Below are 15583 nucleotides of genomic sequence, written 5' to 3' on the forward strand. Positions count from 1 at the left end.
GCTGTCCATGGCCTGGGGCCAACCTTTCTACAATCCAGATTAAGACTCTACAACTAAAAAAATGATCTGAGCTCAGGAATGTCCTCACTCTTGATAGCACTTCTTTTCCATAAAAAAACGTGTAGAGGACGTGTCCACTTCTCAATACAGCTTGCAAGAAAAACTAATGACCTTTGAGAATTTGGAAGCAGTAAAGTCCTGGCTCTTCTCTGAACCAGGACCTTCGTTCCTCGTAGGCTACAGCCCCAAGCGGTTTTGGTATGCAGCTTCCAAACCTATCTTCACACTCCTTCCACCTTCCACCACACATGCTACAGCCTCTTGTCTGGAGACACCACAGTTCAATCAACACCCTTCTTTGAACCATACACTTCGGAAGTTTGGATCACCATCTTCATGGTCTGAAAAGCCTTTGGCAAAAAAACTGAACATAAACGCTATTTATTTGGTGGCACAGAAACCAATCTGGGAAAGAGAAAAGGGACTCTTGGTTGGATTTGAAGATCCCTGGGATTGGCAAGTTTCAAAGTTTACCTGCAGATTTGACAGGCATTGCATTTCACACAGTTTGCAATGATTTCAAACTTCGCCTGTAGGACAAGTTTTACGCCCAAAAAATACATTTTTGTGAGAAAAATATTGCCCCACTAAACGTTTGGAAGGGAATAAACCGTCAAACTTTGTTTTTTCCTGCAGTTTTTCTAATGCAAACCTGATTTTCTCATGCTGTGTGTTTTTCTAAACTTCTCAGTCTTTGTGAAGTTCAAGAAGATTTTGAAATTAATAAAATCATCACAATGTTGGGGGGGAAAACCTTTCCACATGTGCCCTGAAGGTTGTGGCCTGTTTAATGTCCATAGTTGCTAATGCACCGTTACCGTGAGAATGTCGTGTTCTGTGCTGTTTTACTGTTGACCACCGCCTGCCCACAGGTCTAACGTTTTCACTCCTTTCCTCCTACAGGTTTGCTACAAAGGAACGAGATGGGCTTCTGCTCTACAATGGGCGCTTCAATGAGAAGCACGACTTCATAGCGCTAGAAATCGTCCAGGAGCAGGTCCAACTCACATTCTCCGCAGGTACACATTCTCAGCAGGTGTGGGTGCACAGGGTGCTGCAGATTCCCTAGAGGAGTACAGACCGTTTACGTAAAAAGGACACAGGGTACACTGTGAGAGAGGAATCCATTGGGAGTGAGGTTCACAGTGTGAGATAGGTTGGTCAGGGGTTCACTGTGAGTGGTCAGCACTCACGTCTTGAGACTCAAGAAACCAGAGTTTATCGGTTCTGTCTCAGCTCATTCCAGATCACACACTGAATTTCCAAAAATCAGTGTAATAGTATTATGAGCCACAGAGCCACTTAATAACTGCATAAGTCGTTACCTGCCTGAGGTTCCTCACGTGTTAGGAACAAGAATTTGCCTTATGGGCTGGCTCCAAAGTCAGTAAAGCTGCGATCACTTAAAAGTGCTGCTACTCTCCCCCCACCCCCCCCCACACGTTTCTACCTCCAGTAATAAGTTTGTTCTGAAAGATCTTTAGCAGGGGGCCGGTACCAGGAATCACGGATACAGGCAACCTGATCGACATCCCACCCTGTTTATTGTGCAGACAATGTGCTAGTTCGTCAGTGATGCATTTTTTAAATAATTAATATTTTCTAATAGGTCCCTCTTTTCGTGTTTTACCAGTTCAGTGTCGGATCTTGCGAGTTTGTCAGTGCTTTAAATGGGAATAGAGCAGTCCCGGGTGTTCACTATCCAAGCACCTGTTTCCTGCTGAAAAGCGCTGATAGTCTCCCATTAAGTGCATTGTAGCCGTGCCCAGGAGGGCAGGTAGCGTCCCTGTCAAACTAAAGGCGTGCAGGCACTCCGCACTGGGCAGCATCTGCCCATTTCAAGCTCTGGCAATGGCTTCAGATCCGTCTTGTGGTTCAGCCCCGCCCTGCTCACAATCGTATCAAACTGAAATGAATATACAAGACAATGTACATTACAGACAAAAGACAAAAACTTTGTTTTTTTAGGTCTGCATTTTGACATCACAGCTGTCAAAGAGACCTATTGGTTACAATATACATAGAGTTACCAGACTTTGGGTCCACACTCTTCAACCATTGGCTTTTTGGACGAGCTTCTTTCAGCCATTGGCTTGAGGCTTTTTTCATTCACACTTTGGCTTAGCCCAGCTGATATTCATGTCTCACCTAACGCTATTGGGAGTTTGAGTGTACTATTCTGCGTCTAGTCAAGTGCTTACATTAAACTCCATAAGAGACTATATTACAACCATAACCCTCTATGTCCACTCCTGCTGGCTCGCTTCTTTGTGTCTCGGTATAATATGCTGACACTGCATGGTTAGCCCTTTGAGTCCAGTCCTATAGGCTTTGCCAGTGCTTCCTTGCAATTGGAACTTAATCGTGACACTAAACCAATTGTAAACTTTAAAAAAACATAATCCATGAAAAATGTACATGTGCAAAAATGTCTATGAAATTGTGAGGGTACATGTCCATTGGAATAAGCACACAAGATGATCTAGGTATTAAGAGTTCTTTAATGATGACTTATCCAGACAATTAGAACAGACACATTGGTGCATGGTTAGCTTTAGGTTTCTAGGGTAGAGCCAGGCGCAGCTCCTCCGCTATAGCGAAGGAGCGTTGGCCCCCCCAACCCTCACCAGCAGCAGGAGCTGCAAAACTTTTACTACAAAACGATAATAAACCAGGTTTATTATTGTTTTGTAGTAAAATGGCGGAGCCACGGGCTATGATGGGAACGTAGGGGGAGTGCTCAGCACTCCACTCCCCCGTAGCCCCACCATCCACCCAGTGCACATGTATGTTTAGCCAGCCATCTCGGGCCTCTCTCCAGCCCAGGACTGTGTTGCAGGGCTGGACACAGCAGGCACATGCTCCCAGTCTGCCTGAGAGCGCCCAGGTTGATCGCTCACAGCCAATCCGAACGCTGCTGTCAGCCGCGTTCAGATTGGCTGCAGCGCAGGCTGGGGGCCTGTGCCTGCAAATGCAGCGGAGGAGTGGCGCAGCACGGCAGTGTAGATGCAGGTGTGTTTTTTTTTGTTGTTTTTTTTTAATTAATCCCCCTTCCTATCTCATCCCTCCCCCCTTCCATGCGCTGCTCCGCCCCAACAAAGCCCTGCGAGCTGCTCCTGGGTAGAGGTTGAGTTTTCATAGTTTCTTATGCAGGGTCTGTTGTACTTTCCATTGTATTGTAAGTAGTCAGACAACTAGAAGATACAAGTACCGTGATTACCAAAAATACTGGCTTTGATATGTCTCTTCGGTCCTTTCGTAAAATGATAGCATCTTCTGGATTTCATGGCAGTGGCTGCTCACTGGGTGCACACGTGACATAACTAAAAGAACTGCCACCTCGAGCACCGTTTCCACTGAAGCAAGTCCCAACCAAACTCAGCAAAGTCTAGCTGCAGGAAACAGGGAAACCCCCAGCCATATAAATTGAGTCTGAATATTACTAATTTTTGCAGAGAGATAAAACAAAAAGTATTGGACGTTTGGAAAAAACATTTCTCGGGCTGCAAACATATTTGGCATACTGTATAGAATGCTTATATTTACTCAGTTGCCAAAATGCTTAGAACGCTGCCCTTAGCTGATGTGTAGTGTATGTGCCTTCCTGTGTTTGGTGATATTAGGGGGACATGTATGACAAGCGTTATTGCCAACATGCACTCAGTGTTTACTTGTGTTAAATGCACGTTGCCATCATTATGTACCCGCGTGTTTGGCTGCAGCCCATTAAAGGTGAGTGAGCAATTATTAGTGGTTAATATTACAAGTATAACCATTAACCTCTGTAAATGCCCTCAGAAAGCAACAAAGATTCATTTCCTGATCTTCTGCTGTATCTCAGTAGATTCCATGGTGTTTGCTGCCTTTATAAGTAGGACTGCCAACAGACCATTATTTACTACCAAAGCCTGTCTTTTTAAAACAAATGGTGGAAAAACATACTTCCTATTTTAAAACACGCTAAAGAACAAAATAAAAGACAAAGTGCTCTAAGCGTATTTTGGAACTGCCTTAAAGCGTGCCCAAGCAAATGTGGAGCACTTTGCACCAGTCCCTTTGCTGGCATTACTCTCCTGAAAGCATGCCATCCCATCTGGCTCAACTGCTATGCCTTGCTATCGTCAAACAAATTGCAGGCAAAAACACTGCTGTGACACCAGCAGTGGAAGAGAATTTGAATGTTGGTTTCAAAATTACAACAAAAATAAACTGGTCACTGGATTATTTTAAAGACTTGGTATTTAATACACCAAAATTATAGTTCATATTTGCTTTTCATAAACAAGAGTCAATTGAAGATTACCTTTGAAATGAGCATAGAAACTAAAATTCTAAAATACCACTAAGTTCAAACTTTATTGTCCATTTGTTGAAATTGATACACACATTATGAACACAAAAAAATAAAACGGAACCTGGATTTGGGCTGAGAAAAGTTTTACGGAATTAAAACCAGAAAAACAAGTACGTTTAGGCTGATGTAAAGGTTTCTCTAACTCTTTTTTAAACAACATTTGGTAAAATAAAAATTACAAAGATGAATCAAATGAATATAAAAAGCGTGAAGCGTACTCATGATATTATTGTATTTCCCTGTTTTTTTCCTTTCAGGGGAGTCCACGACCACCGTCTCCCCCTTTATTCCTGGAGGGGTCAGCGATGGCCAGTGGCACACTGTCCAGCTGCAGTATTACAACAAGGTAAGGTGGGCTAGAGGTCCTCTCACATGTACATTTTGATCCAGTTGGTACTTTCCATTTACATTTGCTGGGCTAGAAGGATATTTTTGGAGTTGTGTGCGATGTAGGATCACTACGGAACATTCGTCATTGGGTAACTCAAAAACGAATGTTGAGAATTAGAGAGGTAAGGGTGGGTGAATTTATGAAGTGAAAACGGACTACTTTCAGTTCTCTTGTGCTAACAGGAAGGAGAGCATCTCCTGCTCTCTCTCTGCTGCTGTTCACGAGAGTGCATGAAACTGTTAAAATTTGAGACCGGTTGGAAATTGAAGAGTTTTATTGCTGAGCTCACTATCTGTAGAGACCGCAAAACTAGTTAGACAGAAAAAACAATAGTCAGCCCACACACACCAACACACACAACACAGCACCAGACCATATAGGTGGCAACGGAATACCCTCGAACACACCAACGGTTGCAGGTCTCTGAGCAGTGAACAACAACTTACCAACAAAAGAGCGATAAAAACAGCAAAGTGCTATGCCTCACTCACTGAGACACTGAATGCACCCTGCAAATATGATGTGCAAACCGACACAGTGGGTCGGTGCAATGCTCCTCCATTAAAACAGGCACTGTCACGAATCATACACCAAACTGAGGCTCTGTTACACAAAACCGACAAAAAGATATCCTTCAGCTGTGACTTGGGCCATTAAAAAAGCACATAACCTTGTGGAATGGCACCCGTGCCTACCTAGAGTGCTACGAGCCCCTACAGGTTTCGAAAATGTGCTTTGTAAACATTGATAGCATATCATAGCACTTACAAAGCTCTGTGGTCGAGCTGTGCACCCCACCCCAGCCTTTCCTTAGCAAGCGCAACAGCAGTTTAGGAATAGGTTGCTTTAGTAGAGCTGTGAAGGGCGCCTGTTCCGCTTAGGTGCATCGACAGGAGGGATTCACCATGGGTCCGAGTTCTGGAACAGCAAGAAAGGCAGATCTCCCTTGAGGTGCACTGACAGAGCGAGCGGAGCAGCATTGGTAGATTAGCAAGAACAGGTCTGGAAGGAGGTACACCGAAAGAGCGTGTGGGGCAACATTGGTAGATTAGCAAGAACATCTGGAAGGAGGTACACCGACAGAGTTTCTGGAGCAACACTGATAGATTAGCAAGAACATCTGGAAGGTGGTACTCCGACAGAGCTTCTGGAGCAGCACTGATAGATTAGCAAGAACATCTGGAAGGAGGTACACCGACAGAGCTTCTGGAGCAGGACTGATAGATTAGCAAGAACATCTGGAAGGATGTACACCGACAGATCTTCTGGAGCAGCATTGATAGATTAACAAGAACATCTGGAAGGAGGTACACCGACAGAGCTTGTGGAGCAGCATTGATAGATTAGCAAGAACATCTGGAAGGCGGTACACGGACAGAGCTTCTGGAGCAGCACTGATAGATTAGCATAATCAGGTCTGGAAGGAGGTACACTGACAGAGCTTCTGGAGCAGCACTGATAGATTAGCAAGAACATCTGGAAGGCGGTACACGGACAGAGCTTCTGGAGCTGCACTGATAGATTAGCAAGAACATCTGGAAGGAGGTACACCGACAGCTTCTGGAGCAGCACTGATAGATTAGCAAGAACATCTGGAAGGCGGTACACGGACAGAGCTTCTGGCGCAGAATTGATAGATTAGCAAGAACATCTGGAAGGAGGTACACTGACAGAGCGTGTGGGGCAAAATTGATAGATTAACAAGAAGAGCAGGTCCGTACTGAGGTGCTCTGACAGAGCGGAGTGAAGCCCCGGTGCCCGGGGGGGGGCATTTTTTTTAATGATAAGAATAGTTTTAATTGCCTGATTTCTCAAATTAAGCATTTAGGGAGGCGCCCACCACAGCTGCTCAGACGCTGTTAATTGTGTGAAATGAATTGTCTGGCGCTGACAGATCGTTTTCGGATTGATTTATACACAGGACACCCCCCCCCCCCCGCCCCGGTTCCCTGCCCTCGTGGGACCCCCGCCTGGCCGACACCACAGATGCTGATTCTGGGGAGGAAGGGGGTTCAGCGGCTTAGCCGTCTGTCTGGCACACACCAGCGCGTGCTTCCGAGGGTGATGAGGTTTCCGTGTCTAATTTTGTCAAAATCATAAGTCTGAAATGCGACCAGGGCGGTGAGGGTGTCGGTGAACACCCCTTGAGGCTTATGGATTTGAGCGGGATGAAGAGCTAGCGAACTGAACACAAACCCCTATAGAAAAGGGCAAATGGAAAGGATGTTCTATCAGCAGGACTCCTGCTGATGGAGAACACCTGCTCATCAAGAATACATCTCTCTTTCTCCCTTTCTCCCCCCTCCCTCTCCGTCTCTTCCTTCCCCACCCAGCTCTCTTCCTCTCGCCCCCCCTCACTGTGGCACCATGCACACTAGTCTATATACACGCATGGACTCGCGCGCGTGGCGTCGACTCACACCACTCACTCTGGCTTGCAGGTCTCCACTTCCTCTGTACCCTTGGGTGTCATACCGAGCTTTTTTACCCCGCTGTCTTGCACTATAGTATTTTGTGCTCTCTTTATGGATTTTGGACTTGAGAGATATTGATTGTTGAACTACACTTTAGATTCTTATTCAGTGTTGGACGATCTTGCCCTCTTTTTCACTGGACATCTAGGAGGAGCCTTTGTGGCCTAATGCCAAGGTTTTCCCCAAGAGCCTTCGAACGTTTTAGTTTGTGTTTGACCAGAAACGCTTTGCAGGATTAGCACTGTATTTTCACCCTGAGGGTCTACCCGCCTTCTCACTGGGTCATTCATCCCAAGTGTCCTGTGGTATCTTAACACAGTAGGGGTTTCCCCGATTGCTTATGTATCATCGTTTCAGTCTCAAATTGACGTTCACTGAGGCCTGATATGCAAACCGGGAATCCCACTGACCTTTTACTCGATTCCTTGCACTGATGTTATTTGCTGGATAGAACACTGGCTTCACCAATAATCTACAAGCTTTTTTTGCCTGGTGCACCACAAGCTATACTGTGGGGGCCATATGGCCCGGCATAGGCAAGGCTTCTCTCCCCAACCACAAATCCTCCCACCCCAACACTTCACATTGCTTCCATATTGGGAGGCAAGGATACACACATCTTTGGGTTATGGGTTGTTAACCCCTGGCCGTAATTTCATTAAACAAGCATTTTTCAATAAAACCACATAATTTCCAATATTTATGTGCAGTAACCCTTAGTATTTACAGCTTTATTTACATATGTGGATAGCTAGCCTTAACATAAACGCGAATACATCCGATTTCCTAGAACTATGTAAACATGTTCCTGCGTATCACACTTTATCAATTTTTGCCTGCGGATGAGATCAGGACTGATCCCAATGGTGTCTCCTGGCCCAGAAACCACCCTTCCCATCAATGTGTCCTAGTGTGGGTCCCTCCTTAGGGGAGGACCCCCACCCTCCTGCAAACTCTCCAGGAGTACACTTCGTGCAGGGGGACGGCCCGCCCGCCAGGATACCTACCTTGGGCAACCCCCACCCATCAGTACTCCGCCCAAGGGCCCGTGCTAGATTTGCACCAGTTGCACGTGTGGGTGGTTGGCCATATGGACCAGATGCCAGAGATCACTCACAACCCCGCACCCTAGATCCTCCATTCGAGTACCTGCCAGAACCCCTTTGGGGGACCCATGATATCAGTGTCATGCTTAAGTAAGGAAAGGTATGCCGAATTGTCCCACCAATCATGATCTCACCCGCCATGCTACATGCAGTAAAAATACGACATGAGCTCCCGCAAGAAGGAAAACTGGTTAGCAAGACAGTTTCAAAGGCTGAGCAAAGAAAAGAATATAAAAACAAAGAAAATGCCTCTGGCCTGTGCAACAAAGAAAATTATTCTGGTCTGTGCGGGGAAACAGTGGCAGCATCTCAGCATGTGAGGGGGGTGAGCACAGGTGAGAGACCCACTCGCCACCCCTTTTATGGGCCTGTGTGTGCGTGATAAGGTTGCACGACCTGGAAGCACTCTCAGTGAAGCCCATTGCTGGCCACCTTACTGGGTGCGGCAGTGCATTGCGCCCCCAAGCTCTGACACCATATGTGCGACTTCCCCAGGGTGGGGGAGCCTTGGCCATGGGCCCAAGCATTGTATCCATCAGACATTAAAAGAATCAAACACAAGGTTCCCTTCCATTGTGTACACTGGGATTTGCCCTCAGGAAGATTTCATTTCACTCATGGTCTTCAATGGTGGGAGCCCTCTGAGGTGCCCTCCGGGGTTGGTCATCGACTCTAGGCTGAGGTACCTTTCAGGCCTGTTTATTGTTTTTTGTCTGAGTTACCCTTTGAGGTTCATCAAAGAGATTTGCCCTTAGCGGCCCATGAATCTACCCTTTCACATTTGTCAAAGTGCCTTGATGCTTCTCCGCAGGCTTAACCTGTGGATTAATTCTAAACAGTGGACGTCACTAATGGTGCTTGGCCTTCCATGACGTTACAGTGTTCCCAAACCCTCAGGGTAGCAGGAGCTTCGCATGAGTCTCTTTTAGCAAAACCCAGATTATGGGTCACAGCCAGTGCTCCCCTCTGTTATTCTTTTTCTGGTTACTCCTCTTGGTGCCAAACTGTAGTTTCACCGGCCTGCATGCCTTATGTTGGCACGGGGGTTTTCTGTGATAAGGCTCACTGTCCGCTCTGCGCCCGGCACACAGACTTTAGTGTGCACAGCAGTGCAGAGTAGGACAGTGACGGCATCTGTAATGCAGCCCCAGATTAAGAGAAGAGACATGGGTGAGGAGATGGGCTTTGAAAAAAATGGTAGAGGAAAAGGGTAAGAAGTGAAGAGTGAGAAGGGTAGGGGAGGAAGAAGAGGAGAGAGGGAAAGGTAAAGAGGAGAGGTGGGGGTCCCAGAAATGGAGATAGCAGTGGGGAAAGGAGGAGGGAGGAGGGCTTGGAGGGCAGGAAAGAAGTAGAATGGAGAGCGTGAGTATAAGAAAGTGTCACACACAGAAAGAAGTGGGGAGTGTGATTTAGAAGGGAGTGGAGGGAAATGCCTAGGAAGAGAGGGAGGGTGCAAGATATGCGAGGTTGCTAAATTAACAAAAAATAACTAGGGTTTGGCCTGCAATGGGGAGCGTTATCTGGAGGACGGAGGAGAGCGAGATAAGGAGAGAGGGAGAAGAAACCGAGGGGTTGCGGGGAATGAAGCGCCGCGAATAATGCGAGGCAGCGATCGAGCGTGGGAGAGAAGGTGGGCAGCGAGCAAGGGGAGTGAGACTTGGCAGAGGCAGAAGCATGATGGGAGAAGCCTTACGGGAGGGGAGGGCGGAGAAGGGAGGAGTGTGGCGGGGAAGGGTTGGAGCCGTGGGATGTGGAGCGGTGCCATCAGCAGCCAGTGCTGCTTTTGTGGGGCATGGCCCAGGCTGTGTTCGCTCTGGCACCAATAACCCTGCCAGTGTTTGCCCACCGTGCCCAGAATGTTGAAGAGCCCCTGGGCTTCGGGTGTTTACAGATCACTGAGCAAGTCACCCCTCCTTCGCTAAGGAGTGGGGAGCGATGTGGCTTGGGAAGGAAGAGTGAATCTGGAGGACAGGTCTAGGCAGCCTTGACCTGGGCAGGGCCAAGTGTGGCGCCGATGCCGTCAGTTCCTGTGCCCATGTAAGGGCCTCGGGTCTCTCTTGAGGATTGCACCGCGGGCCTTTCCCTCTGTGGAGCCCTCACTGCCCCTACCAGTTTCCTTGTCTAGTTTTTTGTTATGACGCTGAGCAGGCCTTACGGGCGTTAGAGCGCTGCACAGGTAGATGTTGACAGACTATACAGTTTATAACTTAGACCATGGGGTTGTGGCTCCATTATTTCGCATGGAAGCATGAAAAACATGTAAGAACATCAGAATGAGCAAATAAGAAGATGTAATTCCAATGGATTTGAAAGGGTAGACATTAGAATATAAATATTCAGAATTTCGGACAGATCAATTACTTTTGCAAAGTTAGGAGGATTGTTGTCATGGCCGCTCTCTGACCTCAGGCCTCTTTCTCTGAGGTAATGCCTATCCACCGGCTGCTGCTTTGACCCCCCTCCGGCCTCGCCCCGCCTCTGAGGTAGCCATGCTCCCCTTACACCGGCTTCAACCACTGCACCCCCGAGGAGCACCGTACCCATCTGTTGTCATGGCTGCCTTCTGGCTTCAGCCTCCCTCCAAGTTAGCACTGTCCGCACCTGCTTTGAACTCACCCTAACTGTTGCTATAGGAGTCCTTTGAGGGCCTAACTAGTGACTTCCTTCCACCTGTTGTCACCAGTGCGCTTTGGCCCCAGCCCCCCTCTCTGACGTGGGAGTGCGCACCCTCGTGTCGCAGTGACCGCCCTCTGGCCTCGGTCCCACCTTCCTTCTCAGTCCCCACCCCGCCTACCTGTAGTCGTCCTTGGGACGCCGTCCTCACAGGGCCGCGCTGCTCCCACCCGTCGCCATGGCCTCCCTCTGTCCCAAAGCAGCATTCATCCCCTTGTGCCAGCCAGGCCCGTGTCCCCCGGAGCAGTAACGTGAAATGTGCTTTCTCTCTTGGGCGCCTTTTCAGCTGCCTAATCCAAAGCAAACATCCTCTCGCTGATGCAGGAAAGGGACGTCCGCTTTAGACAAGAGAGTAAGAGCTTAGAGCTCAATCTTTCTTCACTATCGTCCTGTCATCCCTCACCCGTACCTCTGCCTTTCCAATATCAAACGGCTGGGCCCACATTCTGTGGCACTTCTTCAAAACCCCAGATCTTCTCTGTGCACTTCTTGTTTGCTTTTGACGTTGTTGCGGAGCTTTGACGACCAGGTCACGTGACTATAGCGCTGGGGACCCCGGCCTCGTGCCTGGCGGTAGTTCTGTTAGCTCCGGACCCCAGGACGCAGCGGAACGCTAGCGGTTTGCAGTGCTGGCTCAGTAGCCGGGCGGCAGTGCTATGCTTGTGGCTCAGTGACAGTATTGTACTCTGTTTTCCGTCTGATGTCACAGTGGCAGTGCTGTCGTCGTGGTTCACGTGTAGTTTTCAGGCGGCTGCCAGTGGTTTAATGGTGTCCAACTGCTACAGTGGTAGTGTTATGTTACGCGTCACGTGGTTCACGAGTTGTGCAGTACACCCCAGCCTACAGCTCGGTGATTGTTTATTGTACGGGAACAATTATATAGTGCTTTCAACCACTAGCGTTGCCCCAAAGCGCTATCCGGTACTGTCAGGTGAGATGCTAACAAGCGTGCTATGTATGTTTTACATAGTCTATGATTATAGCATGGCCTTTGTGGGAAGCACTTGGTGTCGTGAGTGCTGGAGTGGACTCCTGTTATGCCACTGTGAACTTGGTGCTACACTTATTATACATGTTGGTGAAACAGCTGGATGCACAAAGTATTGAACTGACAGGGTGATGTCTTGTCTGCTGTGCTTGGTTCGGAGAGTGCTTGCTTTTAGTGGAACCGATGGAGGATTCATTGAGTGTTGAGTGAGGGACCTATGGGTGTTCCATTGTGCTGGTCACAACCGTCTCCCGCTGTCATCCATGATGAACAAGCCCAGTTTCTGTTTATTGGTGGAATCATATTGTGGGTTCAGGGGTGGCTGCTGGTGTTAAAACGTGATGGTTCCTAAAATTTGTTACACAAACTTAGCCAGACACTTGCGGTCGGCGGGAGCTCTGCCTCAGCTCAAGGGTTTCTTGGACCCTCCAGTCACAAACTTCGAGCTGAGTCTTCGGGTGATGCCTTCCACTCAAGCCTGTAACCTCACGTGCCAAAAAATTGAAGGCAAAGCAATGACCTCTATGCAAAACGGGAGAGGGAAAGAGAACTCCATCTAGTGGCACAATGTGAAATAAGAAGCCCTAAGATCAATTCCAGATTCCCTTTTTGACTAAATTATTTAAAAGTAGGCAATTATTTTATTTCACCGTTCCTCCTTTTTTAGTGTTGAGCGCGCAAAGCGCTCTGTCCCTGTTATCTCTCTACAGGCTTGTAACCACGCCCATCAGTTTGGTTGGTTGCGGCTTGACTTGATTAGTGAAAGGCATGCACACGTCATTCCTTTACCAATGTTTAGCCCTCCTCGAGCGCACCGGCCAACTACTGAAATCATACGAGGCTCGATGTTTTCCGTTTGGTTTCTGGACTTCTTTTTCCATTTATTTCGTAGGCAGCACGATCTCGCTGGGCATTAGTCGAGCGCTTTGCATGACATCGACCCTATTACATAGATAATTGCACTTTTGCCGGTTACATGGATAATTGCACTTTTGCAGATATGTTTCAATGCGAGCAAACTTTGGTTTCCTTTTCTGTGTCTTCTTCACACTAATAGTGACCGTCGGCTCTCTTATGTGAAACTGTTTTACTTTTCATTTTCAGTTTATGTGGCAAGAAAAGTCCGGTTAGGAGTTTACAACGCTAATAGCTCTAACTCGAGCAAACGCAAGACCCATTGCATTGCAAATGCTTGTCTTCATTATCTCATATCAAAGCACCTCGAAAAACTTGAGCTGAAATACAAAAGTTTATCCAGATTTGTTTAACAGAGTATACTCACTGGCTCATGTGTACTAACATAGGCCACAGAGAGGGTTCAAATAATTGACTTGGCTCTTGTTTAGATAATGGCATCTGCATCAGGTTGCGGTGGAGGGGGGGAGGCAGGCAGCATAAATGTTTCTAAGTTCATGTTTAAAAAATTATAAGTTCTAGAAAAAGCCACTAAAAGTAGTATAATTTGATGTACAAAGACAAAATGTTTCTGCATGTTAAGAGAACACTATTTTGAACTTTGAAGAGACTTTAGCATGTTTGTATATGATGTTTGCTGCACAATTTACATGCCAAAACAGTTTTGTATCTCCGATCGTGCGGTATCTCATTAGTATTACTCTTGGAGTAGTGCTGTGTGCTCTCCCAGTTGCTGTAGGTCCAGACTGGTTGGGCCACACACCAAGGGGTTTTCCTGGTAGGCTGTCAGGGTGGGGACGGGCTTGCCTGCAGTGCTTTGGCACTTTACAAACAATGCAAAATAAATGGTTTTAAAGCATATCCAGCAGACCATCTTCTTCCAAAACCATTTCTTTTTGCTTTTTGTTGGTTCCGGTCTCCTGCATCCTCGTCACGAGCAGTGCTGACCTTCAGTGGAAATGTGGCCAGGGGTCTGCTTTTCCTTGGCTCAGAGAATCCATACATATATGGTAAAGACTCTTCAGAATAGTGTATTTCTTTGTAGTATGGCCACTGCAATGCATTTCATTTTAGTATATTAAATTATTTCATAGCATTGAGTGACAATTGTTAGACGTCAGTATTACTATGACCTAAAAATATTCATGTCCCCCATCACTGCTCTGACGGTGATGCTGTTAGTGATGCTGTTAGTGAAAAAAGAGGGTAGTTAGTTGTCTTTTGCCTTGGCAAGTCTCCTAGGGGTGTAATAGATGGAGTAACATTAGTCTTGTGTTTTTGTGCAGCGTACACCCTGAATCGATGTAGTTAAAGGTGCTTTCATGTGATGGTGAAGGAAAATGAGGCACCGTGAAAAAAGTAATTTCCTTGGGTAACACAATGTTGTCCAGTGAAAGCTAGAACTGAAGCAATGTTTCCTGGTTTCGCGCTGGACAATTTGCCAAATACATGGTTATCTATCTATTTATCTCTCTCTCTCTCTTTCCTGTTTTAGATCAAAGCTTAATACTTTGTATTTAATTATTTAAGGTTCTAAGCCAGTGCACTGTGTTACATCCAGGCTTTACATCTTTCTCATGGACTTGTAGCGGTAGTGTTTGAAGAGCGTGATGTTTTAATGCAGAAGCTAAATTGAAAACCAGAGCACCCACCCTTGGTCAGTGCATTGATACCATTTGTTCCACATAGCTAAAAGTCATTATTTATTGTCACCCCTTGTTGAATTAATTCATTCACCCACTCCTCACCCATTCAGCTATTCATTCATGGAACCATGCCGCCATGTCTCCAATCTCCAGCTATCATTTCAAATGATTGGACAAGGTCCTACAATACAACATGTGTAAAACACACCATATTTGCATTTTTTTAAAATGTATTCAGTGGAGAATCCCCCCCCCAAACCTCCCTTGCAGTGGGTAGGCATGCTCCCTCTGCTTGCGTGCTATATGCAATAAGAGGGCTGCTCTGACAAAATTTGCTAAGGCTACTTTTGGTTCCCAGTCTGGCACTGAGTAACAGTACTGTGCATTCTGCCTCTGTTGCTTGGTGGTAACAGTGTGGTTGCAGCTACTATTGCTCAGCAGTCTTGTTTAGCTTGCCATCACAGTTGTAGTTTTGTGCTCCCTGGCCCTGTTGATCTGTTTTGAGTAGTGTTCACGCTGGCACTGAGGCTCTGTAGTAGGGAGGGCATTCCCTGTGGTTGATACAGACCATGCTTTCACCCCTATTCACTCTTCTCTTGCTTTCCTGCTCCTGATCTGTTCATGCTTTCTTTCATCCCCTGTTCTACTCTTACTTTGCAGCCAATCATTGGGAAGTCGGGCATCCCCCAAGGTCCATCAGACCAAAAGGTGGCTGTTGTGACAGTGGATGATTGTGACACAGCGGTGGCCCTGCGCTTCGGTGAAGAGTTGGGGAACTATTCTTGTTCAGCACAGGGGACTCAGTCTGGAACCAAGAAGTGAGTATCTTATCTAAAATACAGCAAACCTCTTAGTCCTTCCTCTTTTTGTATTCAAGGCGCTCACCCCTTCAACAAGATTAGCACTCACTGATGCTCAATTTCGCTGGAATTATGCTACAGTGGTGGGCAAAATTATTTTTAAATGAAAGGAAGTT

The 15583-nt window shown here is 46.9% G+C and overlaps 1 protein-coding gene across 2 annotated transcripts in view; it reads left to right on the forward strand.

Moving 5' to 3' along the window:
- The window catches only part of CELSR2 (cadherin EGF LAG seven-pass G-type receptor 2), a 301695-nt gene that overhangs the window by 151817 nt on the left and 134295 nt on the right, over nucleotides 1–15583 (forward strand). For both annotated transcript variants that reach the window (XM_069238878.1, XM_069238877.1), the window contains exons 4-6: nucleotides 964–1079; nucleotides 4672–4760; nucleotides 15268–15425. In XM_069238878.1, the coding sequence (XP_069094979.1) occupies nucleotides 964–1079; nucleotides 4672–4760; nucleotides 15268–15425 (363 nt within the window). The remainder of the gene's footprint in view (nucleotides 1–963; nucleotides 1080–4671; nucleotides 4761–15267; nucleotides 15426–15583) is intronic.

Source organism: Pleurodeles waltl, chromosome 6 (assembly GCF_031143425.1).
Source record: "Pleurodeles waltl isolate 20211129_DDA chromosome 6, aPleWal1.hap1.20221129, whole genome shotgun sequence".
In the NCBI taxonomy this organism is placed as follows: Eukaryota; Metazoa; Chordata; class Amphibia; order Caudata; family Salamandridae; genus Pleurodeles; species Pleurodeles waltl.